This window comes from Molothrus ater, chromosome 8 (assembly GCF_012460135.2).
Source record: "Molothrus ater isolate BHLD 08-10-18 breed brown headed cowbird chromosome 8, BPBGC_Mater_1.1, whole genome shotgun sequence".
Taxonomy (NCBI): domain Eukaryota; kingdom Metazoa; phylum Chordata; class Aves; order Passeriformes; family Icteridae; genus Molothrus; species Molothrus ater.
The window spans coordinates 20541128-20563597 of NC_050485.2; the positions used below are offsets into that span (position 1 = coordinate 20541128).

The following is a 22470-nucleotide window of genomic DNA, read 5'->3' on the forward strand; positions in this document are numbered from 1 at the left end:
AAAAACAATCACATGCAAACCTTTCTAGCCCTTTTATAGGTCACCTTGTTCTTCACACAGAAAACTGAATGCTGTACACTGTAGATTACTACATATAAATTTAGTTTTATCCTTGTGTTCTGGTTTCCTGTTGGAGCTGACCTCTCCTTTTCCCAAGCCATTCTTGGGAATCAGCCTTCTGCACAGAGCTCATGTGAATTTTCAGGGTTTTCCAGGAATCACCTGAACATTTCCTACCTCAGGATGATCACAGCTCAGGGCAAGCTGGCATGAAGGCTTCACCATCTGATAAAAATCCTATGAAAACATGACATCAGGACAGCAACAGAAAAGTTTTCTGAGAGTGGAGTTCAACATTTATATATATTAGAACTGTTACAACTTCATGAAATAATTTTGTGTTCAGTCTGAATTTTCTGTATTCTTGTGTTTTTCTTCAAAATTTCACACTCAGGGCAGTGGGAAACCAACACTATCTGGCTTTTTATGCTCTGTGATACAACAACAACAGCTAGTTCTATGTTTGCTGAGAACATACATGAAAGAGACCAGCAAAATTTTATGGCCTTTTTGTACAACTGTGAAATAAATAAAAGTATTGTGTTTTAGTTATGAATGCTGCTGTAATATAATATTCCCTTAAAAAACAAGAAACATTTAATTTCATTCTCTACCATGTGAATTTAATTAGCAATTAAATAGTACAGATGTGAATACACAGTGATGAACCAATCTGTGGAATTTGAGATAAATGTCATCTGGAGTTTCTAATACATTATGTGGGCTTAGTTCTGCATAATTCCATTAGGAACAATAGGGTGGAGAGCCTTATCCTAAATTATAAATAAATAAATACACAAACAAAACTATGTCTATTTCCCTATAGTCTTCTCAAACCACTTGTGGAAACATCATGTCTAACAATATTCCCTGAAGAGAGACATTCAACATAGGCAGGAAAGTGACATTTATTTTATGAGATAACAGAATTGCACCACCTTGTTGTTTGCACCTGAAACCTCAAAGGGTCCTGCAGGAACTGACAAGGGCTGGTAAGAGCTGCTGCTGATCTTAACTTCTTATGCCATATTTCTTCTTCACTGAGCCTTCCAGTGCAGCAGCTTTTCAAGTCTCCAGTCTGAAGTAGCAAAGGATTGACTCTAGGGTCACTGGAATCCTAAATAACAAACCCCAAAACAGAAATACAAAGGGCAAATGTTTCTGCTCTTTATTCACTTTATGAATACTGCATACATAGTAGGAAAAAAACCTCAAACAAATGCTTATAATATCAGTCTGTAATTTTTGAGTCCCTGCTGGAAAATGCCAGGAAAGGTGTTTTTTGTTGATTTTTTAAAAAGGATCTATAGTAGCCCATGTTGCAGATCTTTCTTGCTTCCAAATAAAGAAGTGTAGATAAAGATTCTCATCTTACAGCTCAAGTTAAAAAAAAAAAGGAAAGGCAAGTGAAGGAACAAATGCCTTTTCATAACTTTTAGTGTTCAGTTCCACAACTGGTTTATATAGACAGGGCTTCATTCCTGAGACCACATGAATGAAGCTCACCATCAGATTTGATGGCAAATACAATTTAATGGGAAATACAAAGCTGCTGTGAAAATGAGAAAACTATTTACTTTGTACAATGAACAAAGCCAAAGTTGTTCTACCAGTTGCACAGGCAATGAAGCATTTGCAGTATGAATTTATACCCATGGAGTCCTTTGACTAGGGGAACTGTTTGCATGTGTTACCAAACAACAGGAGTTACAAGATACTCCAATCTAGTTCTTATTTAGTACAGAACCACAAATTCAGAAATCTGGGTTTATGCTGCCATTAAAAGCCAAAAAAAAAAAAAACTTTTCTGGGTTTTGGTACAAACACTTTTTTTTCCCAGTTTTCTAGTGTATACCTAGACCCTCTTGCTCTCTTGCTTGATGCTTTAAAGCTTTGCTTTTAAGGCAGTGTCTTAGCTGTATGACTTAAGTAACCTGCATTGAATTGTTTATTTTAATATAATGCTCTACCTTTATCCTTATTTATTGTGATGCCTTTTCAAGTATTACTTCATTAAAATGTAATAGTAATGAAAAATGTAGGTATTTCAATTTACCTAAGTGTAATAGCAATACTGTTTTTCATCCTAGGGAATGATTTCCTTATCCATAGCAGGAGCTCTAGGTGCTACTGGGCAGCTGCTGGCATAAATTTAGTTAATGTTTGTTGCACTACCTTTGTGAGAGCCATAGACAGTTCATGAGACTGTTCAATACATGACCCTTAAAAGGAGCTCACCTGAAGAAATAAGTTTGCAGTTCTGATTACATTGCTCTGCTGTAAGAGGAAAATAGTAAACAACAGAACTGAGGAGTAGGGCAGATGTGACTGACAAACAAGGAGGCCTAAGTACATGGGCACCAGTGCCCTTGGCCAGTTGAGACAGTGAAGGTGACATACATGACCTACCTTCCTTAGGATTTGTTGCTGAGAAACTGGTGAAATTTACCTGCAGTGGGCTATTCTGAAACACAGATAACCTAAGGGATCAGGAAAAAATACACAATCAGGATGAAATATTCCAATTACTGAAAAGCAAGTTTGACATTTAGAATATTCAAATTCCACTTGTTTACATGTTCTTAGCAATCTGGGAAAAATTCTGCTATGAAAAAGAATGCAACTAGGTCAGTTCAGTGGATGATACAGATAATATGGAAGTAAACTGTGGTGCTGCAATGACTTTTAGCAGTAATTCAAAGTTCTGTTTTCAAAACGGTACATAACCTGGCTTCATTAATTTCTAAGTATTTTCCCTATACTTTCAATGCTAGTCTACCTGATAGTGCAGTGTTTTATTATGCATCTGGAAATCACATATATTTTAAAGAACTGTAACACAAAAAACAAACACAATCACTCAGAAAGTTGTTTGTTTTAAGGGGTTGTTTCTTTCAGGGTTGCAATTTTACTAAAAGGAAGAACTGCTTTAACTCCATGTGTACAGAGACATTGTCTCCAATGACACTTAACAAATACGGCCTAAGAAATTTAAAGAACCAAATATCAGTAGAAGCTAATCTTACAATAGAGACCTGTTCTTTACTACTGAAATTTTCATTTAACTAAATTTGCTTTAAAAAAAATTGGTCCACATACAAAATAAAATGGGTAAAAGCAATTCTAAGCTGAGCAAACACTGTCCTTTTTATTCAGTTCCAGTTGTAGTGGTCTCTTGGTGGTAAATCATAATGGGATCTCTCATCCTCTTCAGGTCCATAGTCTAGTGGCAGACCATAATTGTAATCAACTGTTACAACTGGTAATCTTTTATTTTGTTCCATGCTTCTGGTAGTTTCACCCTGAAAATGCTTTCTTTCATAGTCTACTGAACTATCTTCTTGGTGTATGGATGAAGATGGGTGCATTGTTCGTGAAGAGTATGGTGCAAATCTGTTTTTTCCTCTATTAAATTCCTCTGAGGGATGCACTCTCCTATTGTCTTCAGGACAATGTGGTCGATTACTGCAAGAACAAATATCAACAGTGAAATTCATAGAAATAAAACAGTTGATTTATTGCTGATGGCCACCACTAGAAATTAACTGTGTCTAACACTGAAAGAACAATTCAAACCCTCATTGTCATTTTTAACCCCTGAAATTAAAATCCTCTCTATGGATATTGCAAACTTGTTTGTATTAACTTTCCAATTCTAGTGATTAAAATTACAGCTCTTTACAGTAAGTAATTCTACTAGATGAAGTTTTGTTTCAAGTGCTGTTTACAATTAAAATTACTGGTTTACTGAGGATATCTTTACCTAGGGGACTTTTTTTCCTAAGTCTGTGTTTTCATTTTTGTGTACAATATGTAACAATAGCTCTCTAGTACATATCCTCAACAGGTGATAATGTATTTTGGAAAATATTTTAATTATTAATTTTTCTGCAACAGAAGACTCACTCTCCTATAAAATATGAATAGTCTATGGAATAGTCTAAAAATGCAGATACTGTGTATATATATTTATATTTCAATTCTCTTTACTCTCAAATACATTCCTTGCTTGGTAAAGTAAGTGGTGTATAAAGCCAATTCAAAACAATCTTTAAAATTTTAAAATCTTCTCCCTTACTGAACCATAGATTCACTCAGACTGCAAAGGATCTCTAGAAGTAGCGAGGGTCACTCAAACTAAGTCTCATTAGATGAGTTTGTACAGGGGCTATGTCCATTCTTAAAGATGTGGGACAATGGCTCTGGGCAACCCAGTTCAGTGTCTGCCCATCCTGCACAGTAAAACTCCTTAGCTCATTGTACACAGCACTTGAGTTAAATACAGCATCTGTCCTTTGCTTTTTTGCTCACTGACACACGATTTTCATATGATGTAATTCATTAGCTTGAACTGTGCTTGCCATGTCAATGATTATGTCAGGGATTCACACAATAATAACACTCCAAACTCAGTATCAATGGACAAATTAGTCACATTAATTTGCTCAGTGCTCATATCCAATGGGTTAAACTGCATTTAAGCAAAAATATTAACACAGATTTTTGCACTGTGCAGTTAATTTGTATTTCTGAGCTGGAAACAGGGGGAGTAATACTACAAAGGTAAATCAGAAAACAATGTACGATATCTGACACTTACCTGTAATTTCTGTTAAAGTCATCATTATCAGACCCGTAATCTCTGTGAAGTGAAGGAGATGAGGAGAAATGAGGTTCTGGTACATTTTCATGGGAAGGAAAGGACTGACTTCTGCAAATAACCAAAAGAACTGCATGTTAAAAAGACTGCCAACATTTGTAAGATTTGGGAAAAAATACACATCAAATAAAATAAAATAAAATATTTATTCTTTTAATAGAGATTACTTAAAATTTTAATAAAAATTGTAATAATTGTATTCATTTAATACCTCAAAATCATATGCTTCTAGGTTTATTAGTAAGTGATGTATGTATCTGTGAGAATATAATGCAAGTTCTGAAGCAGATTTCCAACAAATTATTAACTCATGGAATAAACAAAGGCAAATCAAACTTCCTTGTAGCACTCCTGTTTATCTGTGTTTGGCTGAAGGCATAAATAAAATTTCATATCCTCTTTTGTCCAGAGGACTTCTTTTTAAGTGTAAGTTTCTGTACAAAACAAAGTCAGACAAGAGTTTTGTTTCAAGCTGACTAAAAGGCAAAGGAAACACAAATTTTAAAGATGCACAACCTTCTAATTAAGGAAACACTGGCTTTTGAAGCTGCAACACTCCAGCTTATATCAAACCCTAAGTCAAGTAAGTCAAAACAAGAAAAGTTAATGAACTGATCATTTATATAGAAAAAGGATGATTGATTTTTTAAAAAATTATTTTAAAAAACCACTTCATTTAAGTTAAAACTGCTGAGATTTACACTTTTATTCTCTATTTCTGTTCTTACAGCTCAAGGATGCTTTACCTGTCTGAACACCATTCACGTGGCAAGTCATTGTGACCTGGATGATCATGAAAAGGTCTTGGCCTCTGTCCGTGCACTTTGTTACCATAATCAAAATCTTTTGATTGAGTCTGTTCCTGTAAGCCATCATAAGGCTGAGGGTCATGAAAAGGTCTGCACCTTTGTCCAGGACCTTTATTATCATAATCTTTCAGCTGCATCTCTGTTTTTAAGTCATTATGGGGCTGGTGATCATTGAAAGGTCTCAACCTCTGCCCACGACCCCTCTTAACAAATTCAAAATCTCCCAATTGCATCTGTGACTGCAAGCCATCATGCGACTCATAGTCATGGAAGGATCTTAGTCTTTGGCCAGGGCCTCTACTGGCAGAATCCAATTCTTTTAACTGCATTTGAGTCTGAAATTCATCATGAGATTGGTGGTCACGGAACAGTTTTCGCCTCTGGCCACGGCCCCTGCCACCAAAATCAAAATCCTTTGACTGCCTGTCTTCCTGGAAATCATTAGGAGATGGATGGTCAGGAAAGGATCTCTGCCTCTGCTCCCGTCCTCTGTTGAAGTCAAAAGACTGCCTGTCTGCTTGCAAATCATCATGAAACTGGTGTCCATGAAAAGGTCTCAAACTCTGTCCATGTCCCTTGCTACTGAAGTCTAGGTCCTTCAGCTGCGTGTCTTCTTGATAATCATCATAAAACTGGTGATCAGTAAAGGCTCTTTGTTCTGGTCCCCTGTTGTAGTCCCAGTTTCGCATCTGCACTGATGCTCTTAATTCATCCTGAGTTTGATGGTCATGAAATTGTCTTCGTCTCTGTCCAGGCCCCTTATTAACGAAGTCAAAATCTCGCAACTGCATCTGTCCTTGCAAATCATTGTGAGAGTGGTCATCATAAATTCTTAATCTTTTCCCAGACCTGTTAAGAAGTATTGAATATCATACTTAAAAGTGCTACAAGTCATTAATGAAAACAATTAATTTTTAACCAAGAATTTATATGAAAGACCTTAATCAAATATTAAGGTATCAAAATTATTAATAACCCAAACTGTATGTAAGATTATAAAACCCTCAGTGTTAAAGCAGAAGCTGTGACAAACATTCATTGTAACTCTACAGTACTTGTTAAACGGGCAAAACCAGTGATTCAAAATTAATTAAAAATAACTGCAGATTATTGTAGAATAATGAAGAACAACAGGCTAAGTAAAACTGCATTTTCCTAAGTGAACTAATTACTTACAGACTTCTAACAGCATACATTCCCTTTCTTACCCATATCTTGTTGCTGTTTTGTCAAATTCTGTTAATACATTTTACATGGGTAGGCTATATTAATAAAATCTCTTTTGAGTATCTATGGTATTTTCAATAAGAAACAATTCTTTTGTGGTTTTTTGTCGGGTTTTTTTTTTGTTTGTTTGCTTTTGGTTGGTTGGTTTTGTGTTTTGTTTTGAATTCCATTTTTCAGCCTATTACCCCTGAAAATCTTCATTTGGGAACCGCTCTACAGATCCTTCCATTGCATGTGGTGGTGGGATAATATCTTCATCTGCATCCCATACATCCATTCCAAGGTTACTAAGGGGGGAAAAAAAAATCTCACATAAGCTTCCTTTTTTAAAGCATACTACTGACAGAGAAAAAACCCACTCCCATAAAATTTTTCAGTTCTGAATGACAGAAATTTTATGTTAAGTAAAATTTACAGACAACTCAGAAAACATTAATCTTGTAAATTTATTTTAAAATTCTGACATGATTCCAACTTCATCTTGCACAGACTATGAAACAACAATAAGAGCAAAACAAAGGACTTTCAATTAATTGGAAAAGAAACAAATCACTCAGGTATTAATTGTAAAATTCATTTACTGCTACAAGGCATCATTGGCACAAATACCTTAGGAAGACATTAAAAGTTGGCTGCTCTTAGGAGACGATGATAAACATAATGTTCTTAAACATCAGAGATACAACTACTGTGAACAGAGGGGACAAGAACAATGTTCCACTTTCCTATATTTTTTTATTCTTAAAACCGTTCTACTATTTTTTTTTTGTAATATCTTGTTCTACAGTGCCAACAACAGCAGACAGATCACGGCGCTTACAAAGACACCTTTGCAGTGGCTCCTTTCAGCTTCTGAGAGAATACAGACTCAGTACACTTGTCACAGTATGATAAAAGCACAACAATGTTCAGTAGTAGCTGTCAGATGAAAAACAATCTTTCAAACCATATACACTGGAAAGATGAACAAAGCACACTGCACTTCATGTTATTCATCTGACAATACACAAACTACTACACAGATGTTTTACATCTATGTGTAGTTTCATATTAGAGGTTTAAGAGGAAAGTAATTTTGGCTTAGGACTGGAAATGAACTTTTAAAAATGCCAGGAGACATACTGGAAGATCTTAAGCACACAACTAAAAGCTTTTGCTCACCTTCGCATCGGCTGCGTCCTGAGATCTGTGAGATACACAAGGCCATCCATACGGTGACCTCTGGCATCACCAAAAGCTAGAGAAAAGGAAAAAATACAGTCTCATGAAACATGGTCAAACTGAGCCACAAAAATGTGAAAGGCAAGTTTCTGTTCCACATGAGATGCTGAATTTGAAACAATTCTAACTTGGTATTAAATATTTCAGCAAGCTGCCATCATTGCAGCATTTTTTAAAAAGACTCCTGAAACTAGTAGTGGCAGCAAACTATGAGTGAAAACTCTTTCAAGTAAAAATAAAAAATTTAAGCAGCTAAAACATACTCCTCCTGTGCTGTCAATCTGCTATTGCTCAAGTCCTGCCTGGAATAGAATCAACAGTTGACTATAAAATCTTCTATATAAGTCAGCACATGCAATTGCTGAAAAGATACTAAAAGAGAATTGTTGTATTTGTGAGTTTTTAGTAATTATGAAGTACAACCTGACATGTGCCTTAGTTCAAAATATAAACCTACCCTGAATTGCTGCCTCTGGATCCCAGCCTTCAACATCTATAAGATATCTATAAGGTAAGAAAAATATGACTATGTTATTGTCCCAAAGGGAATAGAGAGTATTATAAGGATGCTACTTTTTGTGAAGAATAATTTCTGCTTTCATACAGCCTTACCTACATATAAGATAGCCAGTTCTATTAATTCCGTTAGTACAGTGCACGCCAATGAGTTTCTCTGTCAAAAAAGGGAAGAGTCTTTAATAGTCCAGAAAGTGAAATTAACAGAAAGCTAGCACAACTTTTTTTTTACAAAAAAAATATCTCTGCTTTTCTAGCAAAATAATAATAAATAATCCTTGCTATTTACAAATTCTACTGTCATGCCTGTAAAACAAGAGACATGTCCAGACAAGACACATGTCCTCTCCATGCTGGATCTCTAGCAGCTGTTAGCTTACTACTTCCAAACCTGTGATGGCTGAGATTGACTCTGCAGAATGTAGAAAAAAAGAAAGAGTGATGGCAGGTAAAGCACCTAACCTCAGCCATTGCAGTAACAGGAGAAAAAGAATAAAATACGGGTTTGAAAGCAAATTTCAACAAGCAAATGTAGAACTGAGGAACTTAACTTACACATAATGCACCTGAAAGAATTAAAAGCTTAGGAGTATAATACATGGAGAAAAAAAGGACCAGTAATCTACAGAAATATTTTTTCAAATATTATTGGCCAAAGGCTAAAAAGCAGAATAACTTACTATTGCTAGAGTGTTTCAAATGAGAGAAACAGGGAAACTCTAATACAGTCATGCAAGGCACTGGTAAAACCCCATCCAGACTATTTATATTCATATTGAAATGTAATGAAAAACAAACAAGTTAAATATATATATATATATATATATATATATATATATATATAGAAAGGGCTACTATGATGGTAGTAAAAGAAGAAAGCTTGTCTTAGTCTGTAAACACAAATCTGAGCTACTGAATGTAATAGTGGGGACAGAGAACAACAATAAAGGGCAAAGCTGGTAGAAGAATAAATGCATAACTGATTAAGTTTTAGGCTAGATTTTTGAAGAAAAATTATCATCATCAGAAGAACAAAGTTTTGGCAGAGACAGTAGTGACAGATGGTCTTTGAAACAGGACATTGATAAACTTTTGAATGACATAAAATATAACTGAGACAGAATGTGTTTGCCACAGATCACGACAGTCTAATTACCACAGAAGTTCATTCCAAGTTGGTGTCCCAACAACTAAAACACTAAAAAAGAACCACCTTCTTAAAAAGTATTTGTAAAAGGAATTCTGAGATATTTTAGGGATTATCCAAAACAGAGGCCAAATCACTAGGAGGAAAGTTCTCTCAAAGTCAGAAGTTACATAAGCTCTGCCAAAATGCCCTTACAAGCTATAACTGCATGTCAACATCCAGTAACAAATCAGGAATCGATTCTCTCAAGATCAGATTCAGATACACACAATTCTTTATCACACAAAAAAGCACTAGATCCAAACCAAAAGAAAACTAATAATCACCAGGTAATTTCCTTAAGCCAAAAAAGAGCAAAGGAAGAACTAACTTCCTGAACAAGGACAAAGGCTTTTTCTTATACTTTTTCATCTTCCCAGTAGTTCTAATTCAGGCTCTTATATCTGAAATTAAGGTCAGAACTTTTTCACAAAACAATTGATCAGCTACAGGAAGACCCTGGTTATGCTTTGCAGTAAAAACTGTATGCACTTGGGCAGTTAATATCTTTCCCAAAGAGAATGCCAAAGGAACCACAGCAAACATCACAAAAAGGTGTGAAAGAATGGTCCACCATTATTGGATAAACAAACAGGTAAAATCTGCCTAATCTGCTCACTACCAAAAGGAATGGGAAGCTTAAAGCTACAAACACACTGTGGCAAAACACACACTAAATTATTTTCACAAAAAGCACCTTATCTAATCTCAGCCAAGAACTGTCCTGTAGCACAGACACTGAAATAGCAGCACAGCCACATTGTGGAAACACCAACACCGGGTCTGTAATCAGATTTTCAAGAACTGTTCAGATCTGAGGGCAATAATGGACTCCTAAGACAAAGAACACTACATCAGACTAAATGCACTGAAGCTGCTCACACAGATCAGTGCCCAGTGCCATCAGAGACCCAGTGCTATTTCAAACATCCACCAAGGGCTGGCAGCTCCAACACTCAGCTGATGGTAAACAATTGGGTCACACAGAGGAAGGCCTTGCTGCAGTTACTTTGACTCATAACACAAATGTAACACTATTAGGAAGTGCATTTAAGTTCCAGTCATTTTTGAAAAAAACATGTTTTGATTGAAAAAAAAGATACATGGTGGTTTGCATAATGGATCTTATCATGATAATGAAGTGGAAAGTGCTGCAAAAAGCCCAAGCCCGAGATCGCTGGTGTGATACGTTTTATTGAATATTGAAACTAGTAAATGACATGGTTAGTACTGAAATAAAATTTTGGTGAGTTTTTTTACAGCACAGGATGCTGATATTTACCATTTCCTGCATTTTCCCAAAGGAATTTTCTGACCCACTTTTTGAACTGTAAGATAGTAGCATTATCAGGGACTTCCAGTCCAACAGTATAAAGTTTCTTATACTGCACACTTTTGGGTAAATCCTAACAAAAAAAAAGAAAAAAGGAATGGTAAAAAATACTGAAGTCTTGCAACAATGAGAAACCTTAAGCAGTATCTAACATAACGACAATGTAAACCAGTTGTTTAAATACTGAATAGGAACTGAAAACAATCTTGACACAATTTTATAAACTCTCAGAAACTACCACTAACATTTCTACATTAAAGACCATGTCAGACAAGGAACAGTTTCTACATAAGATTTATTTATCCCTGCTAATAAGGCTGCACATTAACTAAGGGAGTAGTTTCTTGGCATTCCATTCTAACCCATTTTACAATTATTATCAGTATTTGTCCCTCCTACCCACAACCATGTACATACTCACAAATTCACTCCCTTAATGCCTAGAGCCCATGTGCATACAAAGATTTGCATTCTGATATAACAATGTCATTTATTCTCCTTTTCAACAGGAGGCTGATAAATCACAATTGCTTGAACTATCCAGGCAAAAACTTTTAAATTGATAAAGTAGTTTAAAAATGTACACCTTCTTAAGTGGATTTCACTGAGGATCAGTAAAAAGAACCACCTAGTAATAAATGAGAATATCTTCAGGACACAGGATATAACCCTTCTGCACTTTTTGTGCAGTGCCTGGCACTGAAATCTTCATCCATTACTGAGTTACCATAATACTAATCAGCCATAAATGCAACTAGCTGGGAGAATGAGCTATTTCCTCTGTGATAAAACATTTATTTTCTATTGGAGACATAAAAGTAGTCTAGATAGCTTGTCTATTCCAATTCAAGGTAAGAAAATGTATATACACTTTAAAACAAAAGTTGCAGTAACTCTTTTACATTTTTGTTAGGCTTTTGTTACCTTAACTTCATAGTATCGTGTGGTGTATGTTAAATCAATAATTAATCCAAGCTCCACATTTAGGGCTTTCATTGCAGCAATTAAGTCTTTTGGTGTAAATTTCTGGGTTGGGGTAAGCCTCTGGTTAATTGCCTAAAAAGAAAATGGAAAAGAAATATATTCTTTTTACATTCTAATAGTAAGACATTTGTAATATTCAGCTGTTTTAATTAGTACTAGGAAACATCAATATTTAAAAGAGAGTGTTTAATTATCAGAACCACATCCATGTATTATACAGGTAAGAGGAACCAAAAAGAAAGCAAAAATTTATGCATTCCTATTTAGATAAAAATGCAAGGCAATGTGAGCATTTCTGCTTGTACAGCGTTAACAAACATTATTAAAATTAGCTATAACTTGACAGACAAAAATTCTGAAAGCTGCAGCATGTATATATTGATTTTTATATAACTAAACACACCAAAAAGCAAAACACTACAATCTACTTCCCCCAAATTTCGTCCTGCACAGTAACTCAAAACTAGAAGTGTATTACATATAAAACATAAGAAATTGTGATACAAGAGTTCATTTCTAAAGGTTTAACTTTCTTCCCACAAATGTTGTGCAGACATTTTTATCCCTCCTTCATCTCTTGACAGAGAGTACTTGCATATCATTTAGCACTGGGGAATATTAAGTAAGACCAAATATCGTGACTAAGAAAGCTGTGTGTTGGTGGATAATGAATAATTCATTTCATTTGACAAACAGTGAGAAAAATGTTTACTCACCCTATTGTAGCTGTGGTTTTTGAAATGTGTTCTTCACTTTAGGTATGAAAATGGCTCATATACTCAAGACTGGATTTTCTCTGAACAGTGCACTTGTCCATTGTGAGAGCCTTTTGACACAGGCTCAGCCAGAACCAATAAAGACAGTGGCAAAAGATGCAGCAGCCTCAACCACCTGTCAGTTCCTTTGTCAACAAGAAATTCAAGCAGACTGGACTCAGAACTATTGGAAAGGAAGGCAGCCACAGACCACATACTTCTTAGAACCACAGATGCTATAGGGTAACTAACCATTCCTTGTTTTGACTGTACAGATTCTAATGTAAAATGCTAGCAAGAAGTCTTGAGTCTGGAAATAGAGACAGGAAACTGAAGTAGAGAATAAACAGCAGGGCAGTCATATCAAAGCTGGTATGTGATTAGGAAGCTTGAGCTGAAAGGAGGAGGAGGATACAAAGGAAGTAATAAAGTATTCAGTCCTATGTATTTAGACACCAGTGCATTGCTGAAAAAAGTGGATGTTGTAGAAATTTAAACAAAATGAACATGAGTCAGTTATGTCACTGCTACTCAGCAGTGACTCTCAAGTCTAATCTGAAACCGAACTTAACAACTTTGAGGTGACAAAGGTGAATCTGCAAAAGGTCTATGGTAGAATATTAAAGAATTTTTACTATATGACATGACAGAAACTGAGGAGGAATGTAATTTACAAAAATAAGGGATCTCCAAACATATTGATTGAGTAGACAGTTTTATGTGTTATGAAACACTATGTTTTGAAAGGCTCTGGAATTTTCTGAAAAACTCTTGCTGACTATTCAGTAGTTTAGGTGTTTAATAGGGCTTTGAGAATGTGAGAAATCAGAACCAATTCTAAAAATCCTTCTAATGGCATGGGAAAGAACTTGCCCAATTCTTACTACACTACAATGTTACTGTTAGCATTATAATGGTGATGTGAAAGGGAAGACAGAAAATCCTTCCAAGTAAACACATGATCTTTACTAACAGCACATCTTCTAAGATGACAACCCTGTATCTCAAATACTGAAAATATGTTGTCTCTCTTTGGAAGGAATCACCAATCAAGTTCCTAATACACAGCAAAGAAGCAAACTGCTGCATATTTAAGAGGTCTATTCCACCAATTTAATAAATAATAGGACTTCCAACAAACTACAACCGATCAGGTCTTCAGCATCTTCAGGCAGATTTACTGACCACCTCTGCAAAGCCAGTCACACATTTTACGTGTGTTCTGCCACAAACTCTGTGGCCTTCAAGCACACAGTCTCTGGCAGACTTGTCATTTCTCTGTCTTGCATAGTTGAAACTGAACAAGCTGAAGGGACAGAAATGTTACAGATTTTGCATCCTTGGGTAGCAGACTTTATGTCTGGCCAAGACAGCTTCTCAGAACATAGATCTACACCCCAGTGAGATCGGTAGGACAGGAAATGAGTAACAGGCTGATGTGGAGTGGTCCTTGTGACAAGAGTAAAGAAGCCAATTATAACTCTACTGGATTTTATATTCACAGCTTGATTTGTTGACTGGCAGTCTTGGTGGAAAATCACACAACTGCTGTACAATCCCTCCACATCCTGGAGAACATGACATGTTAAGTATGAGATCCTTGGTGTCCAAGGAACCAAACCATCATCCTAAAGCTGTAAAGGCAGCTGCAGGAAGCAAATCCTGCATTTCACTTCAGTCATTCCTAATAAAACTGAACTGAATGGTGACTGAAAACATAATGGGTAGTATTATATCCAAAGAACCAAAATTTTTGTGTATGGATACTAGAGAGCAATCTGAAGACAAAAGCTTAGACAGAACATTTCCCTTTAACTGCTAGAGTTATGTCAGACCACTGTACTTTCTTTAAAAGTGCTTGAAAACGTTTATTTTCTCTGTATCTAAAGCAAGGACTTGTAGAAGTCAATTTATGCTGCACTTGTCCTATTTGCCCTTCTGTATAAATTAACACTAATTTGCCCTATGCCTCCAAAAAGGCCTAGGCACTAAAGAACTGAACAGTCTCTACAAGACAACCTCCACATATTGTAGAAACAAAGAATTTAAAGATTTAACTCAGTGTATTTAATAGCTTAGGATGGCACTTTAAGCTAGCAAGACTCTAAAGGAAATACTAATAAAAGTACTTCATAAACTAATTAATTAGTAAAACAGGAGAAATCTATGAAGACTTCTTTTTTAGCTATAATACATTCCCACCAGATCTGAAGCTTTTTGCTTATGAAATTGCCAGTTTGGATCTATAGTTTTGCAAGTTCTGCAGTGGCTGGTATCCTTCAATGAGTGCTTAATTTCTATAAAATTATACTTTGGCTTACATTGCCTAGACTGTTATTCATATCATAAAATCTTCCATATGATTTTCTTAAAACAGCCATGAAAAGATATTTAATAAGATTATGAATTTAGGCACTTAATTGTGATCAAATGAAGTATGCTGATTGATTTAGAAGCTTGATTATTTTTAAAAGATAAATAAAAACAGTAACATCAGAAATAAAGAAAATTAAGAAAAATATAGAATATTATTTTTAAAAGCCAGATGGTTGAAAGGCTTAAATCTGAATAAATTATTTTTTAAAAAACTTTCTTGAAATTTGCATGTATAGTCATGCTATTTTTTATTGCTTTTGCAGTTTATCTAATACAGCCAATTTGCAGTTACTTTTATACATACCCCTTTTAAAGGTACTTTGAATGCAATAAATCTCGTTCCTGGAATAGGCTGTCCAACTGGTGTCAAGCTCCGCCATCTGTAAGGAAAGAAATATTACATTTTAAAGATTTTCAAGTTGCACGATTCAACAGAAGACACTTGCAGCACAGAGCACATAAAAATTGCTGTTATCATAAAGTATAATTAGATCCCCAAATCTGCAATTTTTCCATGAAGCAGTTTCAAAGTATCATCAGGACACTTAAAAAGAGTCTTTTTCCTTCCTTCTTCTTCAACTTCCAGGAAATTGCTCTCCTCAAAATGGCAGGATAACATTTACAAACAAGTAGCAGCAATATATAGCAAAGCAGATGTGTAAGGTTCAACAGGTAAAAATGTATTGTTGTAGTTGGTGGACGTTTTTCAACCTGACTGAATCAAACACCTTAAAAAAGTTACCATAGGCACACATCAATCATTTAATTGACAATGAAATGCAAAGTTTACTTTCATTAACAACAGAGATAATCTCTATTTTCCAAAAATGTTTCCTTTGTAATATGCTTCTTTTTCAAAGAAACACTCTTGATTGAAATTTCTCTCACCATTTTGAAAAATACAGAGAATATTCCATCACAACAAAACCTATCACAAATCACCAATAAGAGGATTTGTTACAACACTCAAAACACCTGTAATTCCAAAACCACAAAGAGCTGGTATGCACAAGTTCTACATTGTGCTGAAAAAGCTCTCCATATACAATATTTCAGAGATTTCAATTTTTAAAAAAGGATGAAAAGCATTATCTGAAGAGGAAAAGAAGTTAATCAGCAGATCAATTTTACCTTCAAAGAGGTAACTTTCTAAACTTAGAACTATTATTTCTTCTTCTGCAAGTGCGAATTGTCTCTATAACCTAACAAGGTGCAGCTGGATGACTTAAAATCTACACAGGCTTTTTGCATTTTTGGCTAATACCTCAACTATTAAAATACAAAACATTTCCACGAGATTCTTTAACACTGTTGTCCATTCCCTTGCAATTTTCTGAATTAATGCTTAAATTAATCTCTATCTTTGAAGGGAGCATCCAACAGCTTCTAGATTCCTTTCTGATGTTTATAAAACTACAACATTTGATGAAATAAACAAAGTATTTAATTTTAAAATATTCTAACCACTGACTACTTTGCTCTGTTCACAACTTTGGAACATAAAAAACTAGAAGTTGGCTGGAAAAATTCTCAATGAAATATCTATGTTTGTCATGTTATATAAATAACAACATCATCATTCAGAGATGCTTGGAAGTAACAAAGGAAACACAAAGCAGGGTGACTGAAGTGTATTTGATATTAACAAACCACATAACAATCTCTACAGCCATGTCTTTAGCACTAATTTCTCTCTGTAATCTTCATCATGAGGCAAAAAACAGATCAAGGCTCACAGGCAGCATACAGGTGCTCAATTTAATGGACAACAAATGAAGCAACACAGAAGTAATAACAACTCATCATCAGGAAAGCTGCTGCAAACAGCTGGTCTGTAGAAGACACACAAGGAAAGAAAGTGTAAGGGCAAGCTGGAGATGAGATCACTGAGAGCTGTTTCAAATAAAACCGTTTACTAAATTCTAAATTTTTTTGCAGTATAAGTCTTCTTATGTGAATTTCCAAGTTTGTAAACTCTGGAGTCTGGTAGCTTTATGCTTGCTGTGAAGTATGAAAACAAATCTGAGACTGTTCCATTTACTCCTATTTAAGAGATGTAAATTGTACATTAATCAATTAAGATCAGAAATTCAGTGCTGTTTTAACCTGCTTTCTCTTGGACATCTATGAGTGGAAATAAACCATAATTATTATAGATAGGAGAATTCAAAAGTCAAAAAGAAAGTATCAAAAAGGGCTTTAAAATCTTATTTTCTTTAATTAACAATGTAAAAAAGGCTTTGTAAAAATTCTGAACATTTTTTCATATTAGGGGATTTACAGAACAATACCCCAGGATTAGCCAATTTGTTGTCAGACCTTAATAAACTTGGGGGTTTATTCTCTTGTATTTAAAGCCATTTCAATCCTCCCAGAAAAAAAAAAATCTGCACAATCAGCAAGAAACTCAAAAGCTGCTGACAGCTCTATGGTAGAAAATGAGCAGAAGGCACTTTTCATCAAAAACATAAAGGGTATGTGTTCCATGTTATCTTTAAAATGGTATTTAAACAGGAAATTTCAGCACACTGCTGCAGAACTAAAAATAAAACCAGCAGATTGAAATTAACCAAAGATTAGCTACGGAAATAAGTTCACATTTGTTCTGTTCTTAACAAAGGAACGTGGTCGGGAATTAAAAGTGGCCTGGACTAAAGAACGTCAAACTCTTACAGAGTAAGTACAGAAAAAGGCAGAATGATCCAAGATGATCATCTGCAGGTGGTCACATAAACAGGAATTACAGGAGCAAAGCCTTAACTAAGCATTTTAGGAAGTGTGAATGAGACTTGTGACATGTGATTTGTGTCCTCCTTGAACGTGAGTGGAAGCAAGAAAGGCAGAAGTCAGAGGTGTTATCACAAGAGCTGGCACCATCATCATCCCTGTACCACTAAGAGCGACAGAGGCTTGAGTGAAAACCAGGCTGGACATGAAGAAACTGATTATGGATTACATCCAGCTGCATATTTTATCTGCTGTGGTTTTAAAGTTTTAATATAGCCAGATGTGGAACAAATGTTTTTCTCATAATTGATTTTAACATGAACATTGTTAAGGTCATATGGAAGCTTTAATTTCCAGTAAAATGTTCTGGTTTAAAACTGATTCATTGTAAGATTTACTTTTACAACTACTGTCACCTCTAGCAAGACCATTTAGAAAATACTACTTGGAACCTCTTTTCCTTTTTTTTGGCCACTGATACTGCATGATATACATGAAGCCTGATTTTCCAATTGACTTCCATACCTCTATAGACACCAGATTCAAAACTGATGATAGGAAATACTTTTACAAGTAAAATATCATCCTTCTCTCCCACTCACTGTTGAACAGGCACAATCCATTATGCCACAGTATTGAATATTCCTGTCTAAATGAAAATGCTGATGCTTTAAGTCTGGACAGAAAAAATTCAGTTAAAGAAGCATGTTTATAGTGGATTGGCAAAAATAATTCAGCTTTGCCCTTCTAACAAAAAGACCCCACACAGTATTTTTTATACTATTCAAAGGAAACTTGCCAGAAGGTGACATTTCTGCAGATGCTCTTCAAAACTGGAGTTTATGTAATCATACACACAGCAGGATTTTGGATGCTGAAGCACAAAGGAGTATAAATTTGTAAAAACATCATACTATTTTATGACTTGTTAGGCAGCTTGGACTGTCTGATTCTTCACTAAAACATTATAGTATACAACTACTGAAAGTTAAAACCATTTCAGACACTGTGAACAACCAGAACTTGACTCCATGTGGAAACTGCAGTGCAAGGAGTCACTTGAACCCCTCTTTTACACTGATGTCTCATTTTGCTACAAAATTAGTACCAGCACTATTTTGTAGGTTCAAGACTGCAGTGGACACTACACCATAGCTCTGCTCCAAGACATTACTAGTAAAAACGAAATATAATTTCCTGTATCATAGAATGGCTTGGGTTGGAAGAAGCCTTAAACATCATCTAGTCCCAACTCTCCTGTCACAGGAAGGGACACCTTCCACTAGACCAGGTTGCTCAAAGACCCATCCAACCAGCCTTGAAAACACTCGTAGGGAAGAGCATCCAGAACTTCTCTGGGCAACCCATTCCTGTGCATCACCATCTTTATAGTGAAAAATTTCTTCCTTACATCTGATGTAAGCCTCTTCATCTTTAAAGTCATTACCCCTTGTCCTAAAAAAAGGTTCACCATTTCTTGTTTAGTTGCACTATTTCTACTTACTACCTTAACTGAAAACCCCAATTTATTGTATCACTTGAATTAGCATAATGAAGTCAGGATTAAAGTGTTAAAAATCGAGGCACTAACAGGAAGAGAAGATGCCAGTATTTAGTGTCACTGTCCTTATCTCTTGCAGTACCATTAAACCAAAGGAGTTAGAGTACTGCTATTACAACATGGAGACTGAGGTTGTGCTTCCACAGTCTGCACTGTCTGCACTTGTCCTTAAGGCTCCAGGGTACCACAATCCCACTTCTGCCAACACCTATTTGTGGGGCCAGTAAATTGCATATGCAGGATGACCTAGACTCAAACTAGGTTAAGTCCCTTCCAGGGTTCACTTCTATGTCTTCCTGGCTTACTGAACTGACAGTGAAGAACAACATGCTGTGCTAGCACAAGGGTGACATCCACATCCTGCTTCATGAGACTGAAGGGCTGACAAGGCCTTCATTACTGCCAACCCCCTATTACTGTGGATGTCTAGCTTTATTTCTTAGCAGTATAAAAACTATCTATCTGGAGAAGTTGTAAGCACTTCAGTATCAGGCACTTTGTCAAAAGGTGATACTAACTTTATAACCAAATATTTGACAGTAGCTGTTTCTCTCCCTGAAAGGTATTAGTTTCCAGTTGTAGAAGTCAAAAGTACAGTCCACGGATTCTTGCATACTTAAGAAATCCATGTAACCTCATAGCTTCTCTAGTTCAAATGCGGGGGGGGGGGGGGGAAGAAAGGAGAAACGAGCACTTGATTCTCAAAGTTTTAGTAACTGTTTCCAAGGATGAAGAAAGTAAGGACAACTAATTGTTTTTCCAATTTCAGAATCGCTGCTTAAAAACTAATCCACTTTAGCTCACATCTAACATGTAACTGAAATTTCATAGAAATTTTCAGAGAAAGACATGTTTAAATAGCTTTTTTTAAAGTTTATTCTAATTTTAATCCTTGAGCTTGTCAGCCATGCAAACTCTTCCACTTCTTTTTTTTTTAAATTCTGTTCATCCTTTGTTTCTATTCACTGGTTTTTGGCCCAACAAATATTACAGGAGCGCATGTTTTTTGGATCTTATTGCTCTTCCTAAGAATGCTCTTAATAAACCTACTTAATACTCCCCCTGAAACCAGCATAATGTAATTCTTTCCTCAAATAATGTATAAACTGCAAGTTATTGCCCCACTACAGCGCGCTGTTATCTCAGCATACCCTCCTAGCCAAAAGTTTGTACTGATGCCGTCAGGAACACATGGGTTAGAACTCTTAATATGGACTTCTTTTCTTGTGCTTTATTAGAGCTAAAGAATAGAACTGTATCTGCTTTAATTGACATCATTCTGTGGTCCACATATGCACTCCAATGAAGTCATCACAAGGCCTGTATAGTGCATTTGGAATAATCTGGGATTATTTTTGCTGATACAACATTTCTGTCGTACTCTTCTTAGAAACAAAACCACGAGATGTTTCTGGATCTGAATTCACAAAAATATTCCTTGATCTTGTGCATGCAACCACCTGCTCCCATCTTATCAACTCTTAGTCCATTCCTAGTAGCAAACACAAGTAACCAGGAGTATGGACTACTCTCCCATTTCCAAGTAAACATACACTTGGGGGTAAAACGATTAGGAAGAAGGAACTGTGTGTGGCCGATGAAGGAGAAGTGTTTAGAGACAGGCTGGAGCATGATACTCACCTGGGGAATGAATGGCTGGGCTGTTCCTGTCTTGGAGAAGATACCTACCTTAACCTGTCTGTAGGTGGTGAAGATGCTCGAGGCAAGAAAGCGCCTGGGGCAGTCAGTGCCCCTCTCTGTGGGATGCCCGCTCCTGCCTCTTGCTTAGTGTGAGGGATACTTACCCATCAGGGATAGTGTTCTTCTTTACCATGCTGAAAGCAGGAGCAGGCAGAGCAGGAGGCAGCGGTGAAAGTGGGCACTGCAGCAAAGGAGAGAGAACCGCGCGGTTAACACGGTGCTAATCTCTTTCTCCATCAGTGGGCCTTTGCATAGGGCTGAGTCGCAAGTAAAACAAACCAAGCAGCCACCTGGGGCTTGAAGCTGTCCTGAACAAGTTCTGCACCTTGCAAGCTAGCCTACTTCTCCACTGCTACTGCGCGAGAAGAGTGAAAGACAACTCACCTCTCCTCTCCAGGTGATCACAAGAAAGAGAGAGGAGAGGCGGCAGGTTTCTCTGTAACTCTGGCAGCAGCGCTGCAGGCACGAAGATCTTCCTGGCAGTCCCTTCTGTCCCACTCTGCGGCTCGGAGCCGTCTATTCCGCCCTTGCTCTCCCAGTTAGAACCCGTCTCAAGGAGAAGAACCTCCAGGTAGCTGCAAGAGGCGAGGCCGGCACCTCAGCAATGGAAGCACCATCACCTGCTCCCCCCTAACCTACAGCGGTCCGAGCCCGCTGAACGCCGTGCGCCCGCCGACCTTGCGGGGCCCGGGCTGGGGGGGGCGAGGGGAGCGGCCCCCATGGCCCCGCGGCACGGATGACGCTGATGAGGCTGCCCCTCACAGCCGCATGTCCCCGGGGCAGGACCGGCTGCGGGGCCAGCCCAAGGCTCGACAGCGGCTGAGCTCGGGGCAGGGACAAACAAGAGACCGGGGCGGGGGGAAGTCGCGGCCCGGCTGCGGGGGGCGGGCAGGCGGCTGTGAAGGGAGGCGGGCGGGCTGTGAGGGGAAGGGCGCGGGCTGCAGACGGTGACAAGGAAGAGCCCGTGCGGCGGCGGGGCGGGGCGGAGAGGAGCGGGGCTGCGGGCGGCCCGTACCCGGACAGGATTTCCCTGGCGGAGGAAGGAAAGGCTGGCGCGACACAGAACCTTCCCGAAAGGGCCGCGACTGCGCCTGCGCGCCGGCGGCGGGGCGGGGAGGGGCGCGGAGTGCGGGGAGCGCGGCCAATGGGACGAGGGGCGGGGCGGCTCCGCGCGTGCGCGGGGCCGGGCCGGGCCCCGGGAGCACCACATCCTCGGGAATGCTGGTGCGGGGTGGTTCTCCGGCTGGATGTGTGGAAATACACCAGCTCTGGTAGTCAAGGATGTGCAAGTGATGTCGCTTTAAAAAGCAGCTAATCATCTTTGTTGCTTAAGCCAATTTTAAAAGTTCTTGAC

The 22470-nt window shown here is 37.4% G+C and overlaps 1 protein-coding gene across 4 annotated transcripts; it reads right to left on the minus strand.

The window, feature by feature from the left end:
- Positions 1-1213: 1213 nt before the first annotated feature.
- LOC118688220 (uncharacterized) lies at positions 1214-22170 on the minus strand. 4 transcript variants are annotated; one of them, XM_036385658.2, is made up of 13 exons: positions 22132-22170; positions 21501-21691; positions 21221-21297; positions 15432-15507; positions 11937-12068; positions 10962-11085; positions 8590-8650; positions 8435-8481; positions 7918-7993; positions 6942-7043; positions 5467-6378; positions 4661-4771; positions 1214-3525 (listed from the first exon to the last, which is right to left on the minus strand). In XM_036385658.2, exons 3-13 carry the CDS (start codon positions 21247-21249, stop codon positions 3213-3215), a joined length of 1983 nt encoding a protein of 660 aa, XP_036241551.1. In that variant the 5' UTR covers positions 21250-21297; positions 21501-21691; positions 22132-22170; the 3' UTR covers positions 1214-3212. The 4 variants fall into 4 exon arrangements, with proteins under 4 accessions (XP_036241551.1, XP_036241550.1, XP_036241553.1 ...); XM_036385657.2 differs by lacking the exon at positions 22132-22170 and having other exon boundaries at positions 21501-22119; XM_036385660.2 differs by lacking the exons at positions 21221-21297; positions 22132-22170 and having other exon boundaries at positions 21501-22118.
- Between the last annotated feature and the right edge of the window lie 300 nt (positions 22171-22470).